Source organism: Coregonus lavaretus (assembly GCF_964263955.1).
Source record: "Coregonus lavaretus genome assembly, chromosome: 7".
Classification (NCBI taxonomy): domain Eukaryota; kingdom Metazoa; phylum Chordata; class Actinopteri; order Salmoniformes; family Salmonidae; genus Coregonus; species Coregonus lavaretus.
This window is the reverse complement of record NC_139994.1, coordinates 15140416-15155137: the sequence shown is the minus strand read 5'-3', so window position 1 is coordinate 15155137 and position 14722 is coordinate 15140416. Positions and strand designations below refer to the sequence as shown.

General features: G+C 39.3%; 1 protein-coding gene and 1 long non-coding RNA gene across 5 annotated transcripts; one reads left to right on the top strand and one right to left on the bottom strand.

Moving 5' to 3' along the window:
- Positions 1-4499: 4499 nt before the first annotated feature.
- LOC311132106 lies at positions 4500-8718 on the bottom strand. Of its 4 annotated transcripts, none has more exons than XR_014613484.1 (6): positions 8554-8716; positions 8236-8342; positions 8027-8076; positions 7321-7433; positions 6469-6565; positions 4500-5553 (listed from the first exon to the last, which is right to left on the bottom strand). It is a non-coding gene; the product is annotated as an uncharacterized lncRNA (long non-coding RNA). The 4 variants fall into 4 exon arrangements; XR_014613485.1 differs by having other exon boundaries at positions 8245-8345; positions 8554-8715; XR_014613486.1 differs by having other exon boundaries at positions 8236-8345; positions 8554-8713.
- A 52-nt stretch (positions 8719-8770) lies between these two features.
- LOC311132105 (uncharacterized protein) lies at positions 8771-14361 on the top strand. The gene is made up of 5 exons (XM_084165296.1): positions 8771-9052; positions 9400-9419; positions 9539-9647; positions 9928-10098; positions 13232-14361. The coding sequence occupies exons 1-5, from the start codon at positions 9050-9052 to the stop codon at positions 13820-13822; spliced, it is 894 nt and encodes a 297-aa protein (XP_084021422.1). The 5' UTR covers positions 8771-9049; the 3' UTR covers positions 13823-14361.
- The last annotated feature ends 361 nt before the right edge of the window (positions 14362-14722 follow it).

The window sequence follows — 14722 nt, the reverse complement described above, 5'->3', positions numbered from 1 at the left end:
TATCCATTCTCTCTGTGTTGGCTGTGTCACTATTTATAGCCTGTCAGAGAGAGGTGGAGTAATCTGGGCTGTTCAGGAGCACCGTTAATACCATGGGATGACGGAGTGACTGATGCTAACACACACACCCATGCACACGCACGCACACACACCAAGACTGGTTTAATCTGTCTCACATTGCTCTCTGTGCTACAGCCACTTCAGCAGGTGCCTCTATCCTAAAAACCACTTACACTTAACACATATACTCAGTAAATGTAGCCAATGTGGGAATTGAACCTGCAACCTTGGTGTTGCCAGCTCCATTATTCATATTAATAACTGCTATTGATTTGTATTCGTGTGTGTTTGTCTGTGTGTGTGCGTCTCAGCGCTGGGACCTGTTCATGTGTCTGAAATACACATTTTACCATCATACCAGGTTACAGTGACTGTGCTAGAGGGATCTTGACCATGATAGTAGTGCCTAGTGTCTAGTCGTTTAAGGCTTATAGTGCACTACTTTTGACCAGAGCCAAAATGGCCCCCTAACATAACGCAATACTTTTGACCAGAGCCAAAATGGTCCCCTAACATAACGTATGACTTTTGACCACGGCCTATGCATCCAAAATGCCACCCTATTCCCTATACTTTTGAACAATGCCTTATCTGCCCTATTACATGTTAGGAATCCATTAGTGACGTGCAGCTGTGCAAGTCGTCAATTTTATTAAAAACTGCATTCAAATACTTTAACTCTCATAGCATCCTGTTGGGTAAGGTGTCCATGCAATATCTTAAGGATAACACAGGCAGCCGGTAAAAAATCTACAGTTTCCAGATGTAATAAAATATCTAACCCAGGGGTGTCAAACGTACGGCACGCGGGCCGGATCAGGCCCGCAAACGGGTTTAATCCGGCCCGCGAGATGATAAAAAAAAAAAAAAAAGAAAAAAAAAAGGTAAAGTATAAAAATGCGCTGCAATTTTTCAATAAAATAAACTGCTGTTCCAATTGCGTCCACTGGATGGCGCAATAGCAATTGTGTTAAGCAAGCAAACTGTTTATACCGGGGCAGAGCAAGTAGGTCAAGCACGTGCAGCCAATGAGCTACTTTGTTTTGCCCGCAATATTTATTACGGCTTCTACTTTTAACATTATGTGCTTTGGCACCCTCATTGCCCCAATATGTCTCTGTCAAAAAAGAGAAAAGTGGACGCAGAGTGCAGAGTGTTCCAAGAAAAATGGTCATCCTATTTAATCACGGAATTGAATGGGAAAGCTGTATGTTTGGTGTGTTCAGAGCATGTTGCAGTGCTGAAAGAATATAACCTTCGTCGCCACTATGTGAGTCTTCATGCCGACAAATATGACAACTTTCAAGGACAGCGGAGATGAGAGAAGGTGAATGAACTGTTGGCGGGTCTGAAGAAACAGCAGTCTGTGTTTACTCACAGCCGAGACATCAGTGACGCTGCAGTGAAAGCTAGCTACCTCATTGCTAATGAAATCGCAGTGGCTTCAAAACCATTTAGTGAGGGTGAATTTGTAAATACATGCATGATGAAGGCAGCGGAGATTGTGTGCCCTGAAAAGCGGCAGGCTTTTGCAAATATCAGCCTGACAAGAAACACAGTTGCAGACAGGATTTCCGATCTTTCAGTGGATTTGGACAGCCAGTTGAAGCAAAAAGTAAAGTCATTTATTGCGTTTTCGGTTGCAATTGATGAAAGCACGGACATTACAGATGTTGCACAACTGGCCATTTTTTAATCCGCGGAGTTGATGACACATTGACCGTCACCGAGGAGTTCGTGGAGTTGGTGCCGATGACAGATACAACGACAGCAGCTGATATTTTTACCGCACTCGTCGGCGCGCTGGACAGGGTCGGAGTGGACTGGTCCCGCGCTGTCAGCCTGGCTACAGATGGTGCGCCCTCAATGATCGGGAAAAAAGCAGGCGTTGTGACAAAGTTCAGAGAGAAAGTGCAATCTGCAAATGGAGGACATGATTTTTTGACTTTTCACTGTATTTTGCACCAGGAGGCTTTGTGTTGCAAGTCATTAAAGATGGATAACGTCATGAAGGTGGTCATCCAAACTGTTAATTTCATCCGATCCAGAAGCCTGAATCACCGTCAGTTTGACAGCCTTCTCAGAGAGAAAGACCACATCTATGGCCTGCCATACCACACTGAGGTAAGATGGTTAAGCCGAGGTGCTGTGCTGAGGCGTTTCTTTGATTTACGAGAAGAAATTGAACAGTTCATGGAAGAAAAGGGCAAACCAGTGTTAGAATTTCATTCCGCAGAATGGATGCCGGACCTTGCATTTATGGTGGATGTTACAGAGCACCTGAATAACTTGAACAAACAGCTGCAAGGGCGCAACAAAGTTGTCACGCAGTATTATGACAGCATACGTTCTTTCAAGTTGAAGCTGTCATTGTGGGAGACGCAACTTGCCGGTGGTGATGCAGCTCACTTCCTCTGTCTGAAAAATGTGTGCGCGACCCAACATGTGGCAGACATGAAGCGGTTCAAAGATAAAATAACGGGACTGTTACGGGAGTTTGAGCAACGCTTTCAGATTTATGTTTATATGTTTTTATGTTGATGTGCTATTGTTTTTAATTGTTTTTATTTTATTTGTATATTTAACCTATTCTTGACTCTGTGGTTCTTGCACTTGTTTGGGGAACAGGATTTCATTATTTTTATCTACATTTCTGCCTGAGAAATGACACCCTGATATAGTTCTGTGATCTGTGATATACTTCTGTGAATCACTGAGGCATTGTGTGTTTGTGTGTTCTTTGTCCTCAGAACTTTCAAATAACTTGAGGTGTTTTATGATTAATAGTGATGTTGTGCTTTTGGACACTGTCCTCAGGCTCCAGCTTTATGTTTATATGTTTTTATGTTGATGTGCTATTGTTTTTAATTGATTTTATTTTATTTGTATATTTAACCTATTCTTGACTCTGTGGTTCTTGCACTTGTTTGGGGAACATGATTTCATTATTTTTATCTACATTTCTGCCTGAGAAATGAAACCCTGATATAGTTCTGTGATCTGTGAAACAGTTCTGTTAATCACTGAGGCATTGTGTGTTTGTGTGTTCTTTGTCCTCAGAACTTTCAAATAACTTGAGGTGTTTTATGATTAATAGTTATGTTGTGCTTTTGGACACTGTCCTCAGGCTCCAGCTTTATGTTGTATGTTGATCGTATTAAAACAAAGAAAACAATCAGAAGTTGTTGTTTTTAAGTTATAGATACCATGATTTTTCCGGTCCGGCCCACTTGGGAATAGATTTTCCTCCATGTTGCCCCTGAGCTAAAATGAGTTTGACACCCCTGTTCTAGGCAGAGTTGCAAAGAGAAAGCCATATCTCTGACTGGCCAATAAAAAGACAAGATTAAGATGGGCAGTATGAGATATGGCTTTTTCTTTGCAACTCTGCCTAGAAGGTCAGCATCTTCACTAGAAGAGTCGCCTCTTCACTGTTGACGTTGAGATAGCCATTAACAACATTAACAATGTCTACACTGTATTTCTGATCAATTTGATGTTATTTCTAATGGACAAAAAAATTGCTTTTCTTTCGAAAACAAGGGCATTTCTAAGTGACCCCAAACTTTTGAATGGTAGTGTATATAAAAAGTATAATTACAAAACAAATAAAAAAAGAATAATATCTATTACATTTACATTTTAGTCATTTAGCAGACGCTCTTATCCAGAGCGACTTACAGTTAGTGAGTGCATATATTTTTTTTCATACTGGCCCCCCGTGGGAATCGAACCAACAACCCTGGCGTTGCAAGCGCCATGCTCTACCAACTGAGCTACACGAAAACGTTGGGTGCCAAATAAAACCAGTCAGGGAACCCTGGACTATGGTCTCATGAGTCTTCTCAAAATTCCCCCTGTGGATAGGCCAAGTACCACCAGAGGTCCTAGTACCCCTGGTTGGGAACCACTGGACTAGGCTATTACACTGTAAACCCTAATAAGTTCACATAACTCAAAAATTATTTTGTAACAGATTACACAAAAATATTTTAGTGATGTTTTTAAATGTTTTAAGTTTACATAAAATAAAAATTATATTTACAGTTGCCTTAAATTATCTCAATGTTATCTTATAAATATTGATATTCCTCAACTTATAATTAGGGAGTAATTCACTCAAAATTTTCAATATTTTTCAACTCATATAATGTGGGAAATACACTCAAAATTTTCAATATTTTTCAACTCATATAATGTGGGAAATACACTCAAAATATTAAATATTCTTCAACTCATAAATGTGGGAAATACACTCAAAATATTAAATATTCTTCAACTCATATAATGTGTGAAATACACTCAAAATTTTCAATATTCTTCAACTCATAATGTGGGACATGCAAACAAAATTAATTCTAAACTGAAATACTGATGTCGGTCCATTACACAATTATAATCAGCGAATAATGTTAGAAAACATGAAAGTGACACCACAGTGACAATTTAACTTTTTTTTTTATTCAACACAATGTGCTTTTAAAAAGGCACGAATCAAAAGGAGCTCAGTCAAAACAAAGTGCTTGTCATAAATTAAAACAAAAAAGGAAAAGGAAATGACTCCATAAAAACAAAATGTGTTTTAAAGTACATTAAGTGTTAATAGTTCCATATTCTGATAGTGGTCATTGCTACAGAGGGTAGATTCAGTATTTTGGGTCTCCATATCACACTATTCAGTAAACATTATGATAAAAACTCAAAGGCTTCATGATAAAATTCAATAAGATTCTAATTATAATCCATCCTCAACAGCAATGACAACTATTAGAATGTGGAGCCATTTAAAACGTTTTGGCACTTACTGTACCTTGAAGGCTGCAACTCACTTTTTTAAAATAAAACATTCAAATAAAAGTACTGGTTTCTACTGTGCCGTACTTCAACTGGCAACATCAAGGTAAGCATTAGGTCACACAACATTAAACATGTATAGTGCATGAATTCAACAGTCGTTTCCCACAAGTACAGTACAAAAACTTGGGCTTGGCAATACGTCAATGTTGTGATATTTATCTATTAACAATCAATGTATTAAATCTGAGGTAGAAGAGGCAAACAGTGTAACATATTAAACATGAGGTAGAAGAGGCAAATTATTACATTTGTAAAGAGGGGAAAAAAACTAAAAACATCCTCAATACTCAGCTCAACAAATAGTCCATTCTGAGTGATTCACTCATTGAACAAATCATTCTTCAGTGTCAGTAGACGGCCTTTCAGTGGTTTGTTGTCCTCAAGACACATCACAACTTTTTGGATAAATGTGAATGTAAGCTCAAGATTCTTTGGGTACTGTAGGTCTAGTGCATAGACATACCCAAAGAGCAGGAGAAATGAGTCAGCCAGGTTTGTGGGACCACTCACAAGTATTTCATCTTCCACGACAATACAGATGCTCTCAGGGCTGAAGAGGGCCGCATCAGTAGTATCATCAGTGACAACTGTCAGGAGAGCCACCGGAGTGTCAGTGAGGTCTGGACCATCTGCTGACTATAAAACACAAATAATACAAAAATGAGTTCAGCCCCTCAAGGATACAAATCATGCTAATGATGTCTAGACATTACGGTCACTTTGCACTTAGACTGCAACTAAGCTACATGTTTAAACTATTTTCTTTACACATGCTTATTATTTTATGTTAGTTTCACACCTACCTGTAAGCATACTTTTTGTTTAGTGGAATTCTTTATACTTACCTTTTCATTTATGTAATTTCTACATGTCAGTTTGCAGAATAACAACTCAAGGAAACTTCATAAACAGGTTCTGGGGGCTATTCCAGAAAGGAGGTTCAACAAACTGAGCCTAACCCTGAACTCAGAGTTGACTTACCCCGTGAAGTGAAACTGAGTTTTCAGTTACAGAACAGCTGATCTGAGTTAGGTAAGTTGACTCAGAGTACGTTAACTCGGAGTTGAGCTTGTGCCTGACGACTAGTAAAAAGCCATCATCAATGGAGCTCCGATACGGTTATTCACCATGGCAACAGGAGAAAACAGGAAGCAGACATTTTCTGGCTGCGGCTGTTATATAAATCACTGACAGAGTTTCAGATGCAGTCGTCTTTTCATTTTGAATTTAACATCACTTTATTTTATATTAGCCTTTAAGGAAGTGGTTGAATGTTGTTCAATGTTTTATTTTAGGCTATTTTGTTTTATTTAAAATCGGCTGAAAATGAAATATAAAAACATTTTATCTCATACTCAATGCGGCGACAAACTAGAAACACGGACTTTGAAATTACGTTGTTGGAAAAAATACAATTGGCTACTGATGGTTTTCACATAACCTGCTTTCTGGAATGCCCCTCTGGTTCTCCTAGAGTTCTTTGAGTGATGTCATGTTTAAGCTGACTGAATAGCTAAGCAAAGGGATTGATAGTGAGGCCAGTACACTTACATTACAGGTCCTGAAAAACTTGGGAGGCATCTTCACGCAGGTACACAGGAAGTGCACGAAGGACGAGGGCCCGTCTCATATTTACATCACGTTGTTCCTACATGGACAAAAAATATCCATTACAATAATAATTACACAAATATCAAAAACATTCATTGTACACTAATTATAGTAAAAATGAAAATGTTAAAAGATAAGCAAGTTAGTTATTAACAAGCAAAGCATCAAAGTTGTGTGCTTATAGATCTGCTATTTCTGTTGTTGTTCTTTGTATTTAACAAAGTATTAATAAAGGGTTCAAGTGATCAACTGTTGACCCCACAGTTGAGATAAAAACATTTAGAGAAATAGCAAAAGAATGACTGTGGAAACACATAAAATAAAACCAATTATTAGTGTAACCCTCTCACCAGGCTCGAATTTGACTCTCACGATATTACCTTATTTAGAATATCTGAACAGCATGGGATATTAGGTGAGAAGGACATCTCCAATAAGAATCCCTATTGTAAACTTGCTAGGGTGAATGACAAATAGGGTATTAACTTCAGATAGAATGATTATAGACTTGGTTATTGTTGTAAGGATATGCTTTCCCATGCATTAAATGAAACTGAAACAGTAAATGACTCCACCAATACAACAGACATAAGGTTCAAGATCTATATTAATCAAATGTTCAATGTATCACATCAAAAGAAATGCAAATTATTAACCCCAATGATTTTTCCACAACCCCATGTCCAAATTATTTGCAAGCTTGCTTAAACCCTGGGCGCGCGTTGGAGCTCATAAAAAAAATGACGACATACATAAAGTCCCGAAGTCCACCCCACATTTGTAGTTACTCACTACTTGTAGATAATGCCTCAGCAAAATATAGTAGTTCCGTGCAGGTGTCCTCACAAGATCCACCGCGAACACAGCTATCAATGCAGCCAGTACTCGGTAGCAGCAACAGACATCTGTTGGAAACCCGAACTGATCGTCACAAGCAATTCTCTCCAAGTCTTGCACGATGCTAGGCTAACCTCTAGGATGTCGAATGTCGCGAATGTCTCCACAATGCGACGGCAGCTTCAGTCTCCACTTGGTCTTTCTTAACTAAATAATAAACACTCTCTTATAGAAATAAAATCAGGATTTCCCTTAAAAAAACTCTGTAGGTATGGTTTTGTTCTCTCTTTATCGTTTCCTTTGGTCGTTTTTCCTTCACCAACCCCACTAACGTCTCTACTCTCCCTTCTTTCAACTTTTCCCTCCCTTTTCTTTCCCGGCAACCAGTCCACTCTCCCATTGGCCACAACTTAACAAGTTAGCTCATTGGTCAAAACTTTAACGAGATACGTGGGAAATTTAAACTTAAAAGTAAACCAACCTATTCACTTGTACATTTTTTTAAAAACATTGCTTCAAAAGAAATGCATTAATGACATTACAAATCAGGAGCTATTCGATCACCTTTTAAATCTAATACCAATGAATTATAACAAATACACTCTATACTTGGTTTTAGCAATGTATTACATTAGTAACACTATTTCATAATACATCCTACCTGAACTGTTAAAAGGATTTCGAGATGATCTCACAACCACACACTTGAGCCTAGGAAGAAATACACAGGCCTGGTAAGCATAATGATAACACACTCACATTATGTTGTTTAGCATTGTTCGTTTCACGCTAGCACACACGTACACACAGCTCGATAACGTAAAATATTTACTGTGTAAGGCAGACACTTATTGAAATAAGTATAATCACAGTACGCACTTGCATTACCGGCGAACAGCGAAAACTCATGGACCTTCCTCCACCGTCAATGTCCCGGGCAAACATGCATTATGGGAAATGTAGTTCATCCAGGAAACCTGCTGATAATGTTACACCGTTGTAAGATGAAGTAACGTAACGTATTTATCACATATTTAACAACTTCTAAAGTTACAACTACTTGGATTTTTACACTATTTACAACAAATATTCACTGTGCACATTGTACAAATGTATTCCCAGTTCCACATTTAAGACTATCGAAATTCAATTGAAAAAAAAAAATGAAAAAAAAACAGAGTTACTTACCAAATCAGAGGTGATGATAAGATGGCGCTTAAGAAAACGAGGGCAATAAGACTAATGATAAAAACGGAGGTGGTGGTGGTGGTTTCAAGCGGGCAGCATAAAAGTGCGCATTGCAAACAAATTAAAACAAATTAAACTGTGTTCCACATCCACACGGGCGGACCAAACAACCCCGCATCTCGGCAAATTCAAGATGGCTGACTCAGCTTTCCTGAGGGAGAGATGACCCACCCACCAGAACGTCATGACGTCGATAACGTCATGACACTTCCTAAACTTTTTGAGCGTTCCACACAAATTACCTATAAAATATTGAGCGCTCTTCAATTAAAGTGGCATAAATCTCAACAGAGCTCAACACTTTATAGTTTGGTCAACTGCATAACGACATTTGACTGTTATGACCTTATTACTTATGAGCTAGTACAACTGTTTGGGAATACAGTGTATGCGTTAGACGATTTACTTTCATTTTCATCTTTGCAACTTCCTAACAATGGTGAGTAGCCTTTTTACTCCGTCTTAAGAGAAGAAATTAAGGTACACGACAAAACATGAACATTTGAACACACATTATCTTTTATTCATCTATCGATTTTGCCAAAACATATAAAGATACATTTGAGGGTTGTGACGCGCACGCACGCGCGCACAGACACTCATCTGTAAAGATTCGATCTAGTCTACCGTCTTTGTCCTATACTCTCAAAAACGTAGTTTTTTCGGTAAGTACATTTGGCGAATTTCAAATAAGTATTAACCTTCTAATGCCTTTTCATAATAGCAGTAGTAGTTATTGTGGTTTTAGTCTATTAAATGGTTATGACGTCATCTTTCCCATGATAGGATACCGGACTACAAGTGAGGTGAGCCTCAACATATTAACCATGAACTCTTCTTTTGTTATTTCAATAAATTAAAGGATTGCACACTTATTTATTGAGAAAATTAATATTGTGTCATGAATCTGACAAAAATATTTTAGGGCAGATGAGTTTTTGAAGACTGAAGACAGTTTTAGGACTAATGCCTTCAAGATCATCTGTGTAATGGTTGAACTACAAGATAAAGGACCAAAGGAATTTGTGGATGAGGTATGCATGTACCCCTTTGAAGGCGTCATTGTCTAAAGTTGGATAGTTTCTCTTCTTGTCCTGTGTAAAAAGCAACTTATTAGAGCCCCTTTCTTAAGAGAGCCCCTTTCTTAAGAGAGCCCCTTTTTTGGCAGTTTAATTGTGCCATCAAACCCATTGGTCTTCCAGAGGAGCCAATATGGATGGATAGATAGATAAAGCTGTCCAGAAATTAGGGTTACATTTCTAAAGAGAACATCTTTTTAATTTGTGCTTCTCATATCAAACCTGTGTCTATAAGATGCTCCAAAGCATCTTCTTCTTAGGCTGGATTAATTCCCCCCAATACACCCCAAATGATATCCTTGGTGAGGACTATGAGCTTATGATGAAGGAGGTGTTCCCAGGACCGTTTGAGAGTTACAAAAAGAAACTGCCAAAACGGACTCCATTCTCCTGTGTGCTGGATATGGTGAGTGTTGTGTTGCTGATGGTCTTGACTAACCCACTGGGCACAGACATCAGTTCAACGTCTAGTTTGATTTACATTTTGTTGAGTTGTCAACTAACCATGAATTCAATGTGAAATCAAGAACAAATGTCCAGTGGCGTGTATTCATGGACGCCAAGGGAAGCCCGGCTTCCAAATTTTTTTTAGCAGTTGGTAGAGCATGGCGCTTACAACGCCAGCGTTGTGGGTTAGATTCCCACGGGGGACCAGTACGAAATAATTTATGCACTCACTACTGTAAATCTCTCTGGATAAGAGAGTCTGCTAAATGACAAAAATGTAAATGTCTCTCTGTTTCAAAATGTTCCTTCAATTCGCAAGAGGCTGAATGTATCTCACAGGAGAAAGCATCCGAGCGAGCGAAACAGCACCCCTCTGTCTCTCTATGTGTGGTGAAAAAAAAGTATTTAGTCAGCCACCAATTGTGCAAGTTCTCCCACTTAAAAAGATGAGAGGCCTGTAATTTTCATCATAGGTACACGTCAACTATGACAGACAAAATGAGATTTTTTTTTCCAGAAAATCACATTGTAGGATTTTTTATGAATTTATTTGCAAATTATGGTGGAAAATAAGTATTTGGTCAATAACAAAAGTTTCTCAATACTTTGTTATATACCCTTTGTTGGCAATGACACAGGTCAAACGTTTTCTGTAAGTCTTCACAAGGTTTTCACACACTGTTGCTGGTATTTTGGCCCATTCCTCCATGCAGATCTCCTCTAGAGCAGTGATGTTTTGGGGCTGTCGCTGGGCAACACGGACTTTCAACTCCCTCCAAAGATTTTCTATGGGGTTGAGATCTGGAGACTGGCTAGGCCACTCCAGGACCTTGAAATGCTTCTTACGAAGCCACTCCTTCGTTGCCCGGGCGGTGTGTTTGGGATCATTGTCATGCTGAAAGACCCAGCCACGTTGCTGATGGAAGGGGTTTTCACTCAAAATCTCACGATACATGGCCCCATTCATTCTTTCCTTTACACGGATCAGTCGTCCTGGTCCCTTTGCAGAAAAACAGCCCCAAAGCATGATGTTTCCACCCCCATGCTTCACAGTAGGTATGGTGATCTTTGGATGCAACTCAGCATTCTTTGTCCTCCAAACACGACGAGTTGAGTTTTTACCAAAAAGTTATATTTTGGTTTCATCTGACCATATGACATTCTCCCAATCCTCTTCTGGATCATCCAAATGCACTCTAGCAAACTTCAGAGGGGGTGAGATCTTGCGTGGAACCCCAGATCGAGGGAGATTATCAGTGGTCTTGTATGTCTTCCATTTCCTAATAATTGCTCCCACAGTTGATTTCTTCAAACCAAGCTGCTTACCTATTGCAGATTCAGTCTTCCCAGCCTGGTGCAGGTCTACAATTTTGTTTCTGGTGTCCTTTGACAGCTCTTTGGTCTTGGCCATAGTGGAGTTTGGAGTGTGACTGTTTGAGGTTGTGGACAGGTGTCTTTTATACTGATAACAAGTTCAAACAGGTGCCATTAATACAGGTAACGAGTGGAGGACAGAGGAGCCTCTTAAAGAAGAAGTTACAGGTCTGTGAGAGCCAGAAATCTTGCTTGTTTGTAGGTGACCAAATACTTATTTTCCACCATCATTTGCAAATAAATTCATTAAAAATCCTACAATGTGATTGTCTGGATTTTTTTCTCTCAATTTGTCTGTCATAGTTGACGTGTACCTATGATGAAAATTACAGGCCTCTCTCATCTTTTTAAGTGGGAGAACTTGCACAATTGGTGGCTTACTAAATACTTTTTTCCCCCACTGTATCTGATACTGTCGGAGTGTTGCTTTAGCAGTATGCTGTCTTTGTTGCCTAGCTGATTAATGCCCTCCTTGCCTGGTCCGGGAGTTTTGGTGGGCGGCCCTCTCTTGGCAGGTTTGTTGTGGTGCCATATTTGTGGTCCTCTGTAGCTCAACTGGTAGAGCACGGCGCTTGTAACGCCAAGGTAGTGGGTTCGATCCCCGGGACCACCCATACACAAAAATGTATGCACGCATGACTATAAGTCGCTTTGGATAAAAGGGTCTGCTAAATGGCATATTATTATTATATTCTTTCAATTTTTTTATAATGGATTTAATGGTGCTCCGTGGGATGTTCAAAGTTTAGGATATTTTTTTATAACCCAACCCTGATGTGTACTTCTCCACAATTTTGTCCCTGTTTGGAGAGCTCCTTGGTCTTCTTGGTGCCGATTGCTTGGTGGTTCCCCTTGCTTAGTGGTGTTGCAGACTCTGGGGCCTTTCAGAACATGTGTATATATAGTGGGATCATGTGACAGATCATGTGACACTTAGATTGCACACAGGTAGACTTTATTTAACTAATTATGTGACTTCTGAAGGTAATTGGTTGCACCAGCTCTTATTTAGGGGCTTCATTGCAAAGGGGGTGAATACATATGCACACACCACTTTTATTTTTAGGAATTATTTTAAACAAGTTATTTTTTTCATTTCACTTCACCAATTTTGACTATTTTGTGTATGTCCATTAAATGAAATCCAAATAAAAATCAATTTAAATTACAGGTTGTAATGCAACAAAATAGGAAAAATGCCAAGGGGGATGAATACTTTTGCAAGGCACTGTACATCATTAACAGAAACAACTTGAATTGTTGCATCTCGTTGTGTTGTTGTCTTCCGGTGGCTAGCTAGCTAGCTAAAATTGCCCCTTTCCTAAATTAGCCATGGATGGAGATAGGGATTTGGACTTGTGGTTTTACTTAATTTTCCGTACTGGCCAATGATTATAACGTCGATTCTGATCCAACCATTAATTTATACATTGTTGTGCCTCTGGCCTGAGGGGATGAAAGTTCAATATGCAAATGTCACCATGTCATTGAAATGAGGTTAAGAGTTGGGTGAAAAGTAACATTGATTACTTTTTGCTAAGATATTGATCTGCTCCTATCTGTATATATTTTTGTAAATCATTTTATGAATAGTTCACTAAAGTTTCTCTGCGACATACAGGCCACAATTTTTTGTCTATTTGGATTCTACCTGTTGTTTATGGGCCTTTTTCTCACTGACCTTATCTTGTTTGACGTCTGTTGTCATCTACTCCCAGGTGGTCTCCTTGTTTGGACCAGACAAAATACAGGAGAAGCTGTGGGAAATCGCCACTGACATGTTAGGGGAACACAAGTTCACTTCCTCAACCATCTGCATCTCTGAAAGTGAAGAGTGCTACTATGGAGCATCCATGTCTTGCAAGGGGAGGAGACAGGGACAGATTATGATCGCTGTGTCCTGTCTGTGTACCTGGCACTATGGTGTATCCAATGCCGTGATGACATACAAGCCAGATAAGAACAAGAGAAAGAACTTTGATGGCACCATGCAACTACCACAGTATGTCACATGCCAGACTTTCAATGTGAAGAGTGGGGAGGTGATGTCTCCTTGCGACTCCTGTGTTGATCTTTTTGGTCTGAAGACATCTGCGCAATCAAATAACAAAACTCCGAGGTGGATCTATGGGCACTGCGCAGAGGCAGAGAGCTTGAGCAAACTGCTCTATAAAGAGATTAATATAGAAGTGGCACAAGTTGAGCACAAAATGCGAGAGCAAGTGATGAAGGAGGTAAAAGCTCACCTGGAAGCGAACCTCCGATTGTCAAAGTTTGATTGGGATTCTTCCTATTACACTCCACAGTAGATTGTCAGAGATGACGGGTAAACGCATGTGCGCACACACACACGCACGCACGCACGCACGCACGCACGCACGCACGCACGCACGCACACAATTTACAGATATACAGATGCACATTCTTACTGTAACACCCTAGCAACATGTGATTTGCGGCCGACAGTTACCGTTGAAACTTTGCCAAAGCAGTGAATGTTTTAGGATAAGAACACAGCTTTAGCCATTTCAAAATGCGTAGAATTGCAGAAAATGTTGCATTAAAACTGAAACATTTTATTTAAGATCCATTGCAAAATGTGTAGAATTGATGGAGATGCTGTATTATTCATCAAATGTCTGCTGTATTTAATTAAATACTCTAGTCAAAGCATTTTACATAAAAAAAGATAATTTTAAATTGATTTTAAACTTTACTTCTACTGTAATCATTGATGCACATCTTACTCATCTATAAAAAATTACTAATACTGCAACCGTTGGTGTGAATTAATGTCTGGGTTGACTTATATGTGAGGAATTAATCTAATAAAGGAGATTACATTGTGTGTTTGTGTGTGCTTGTTTGATCACAGAGTGTACTTGAGCTTTAGTGACTGTTTAGTTTGCAAACGGAAGGGTGGAGAGGATTGAAATAGCAAACAGGAAAGTGCTAAATAGGGAAGTGCACTCAATGTATCTAACAGCACACTTTAACCAGGAACCAGGACACTTGTCTGATATCCAGCTCATCATTCCGGTCAGTCCTGTCATACGGCCATTACCCCAGGCAATATCCCAATTGGAATTTGGACAGGTTTGGGTTTTAGTTAAATCATTTGTTTTAATACGACGTGTCTTGGATTTGTTCTTGGCAGACTCCTGGTAAAGGTTAGATCAGGGGTGTCAAACTCATTTTAGCTCAGGGGC

Coding starts and splice junctions, on each gene's coding strand:
- LOC311132105 (XM_084165296.1), top strand. Junction 9,420..9,538: donor GATACCGGACTACAAGTGAG/GTGAGCCTCAAC, acceptor AAAATATTTTAG/GGCAGATGAGTTTTTGAAGA. Junction 9,648..9,927: donor CAAAGGAATTTGTGGATGAG/GTATGCATGTAC, acceptor TGTGTCTATAAG/ATGCTCCAAAGCATCTTCTT.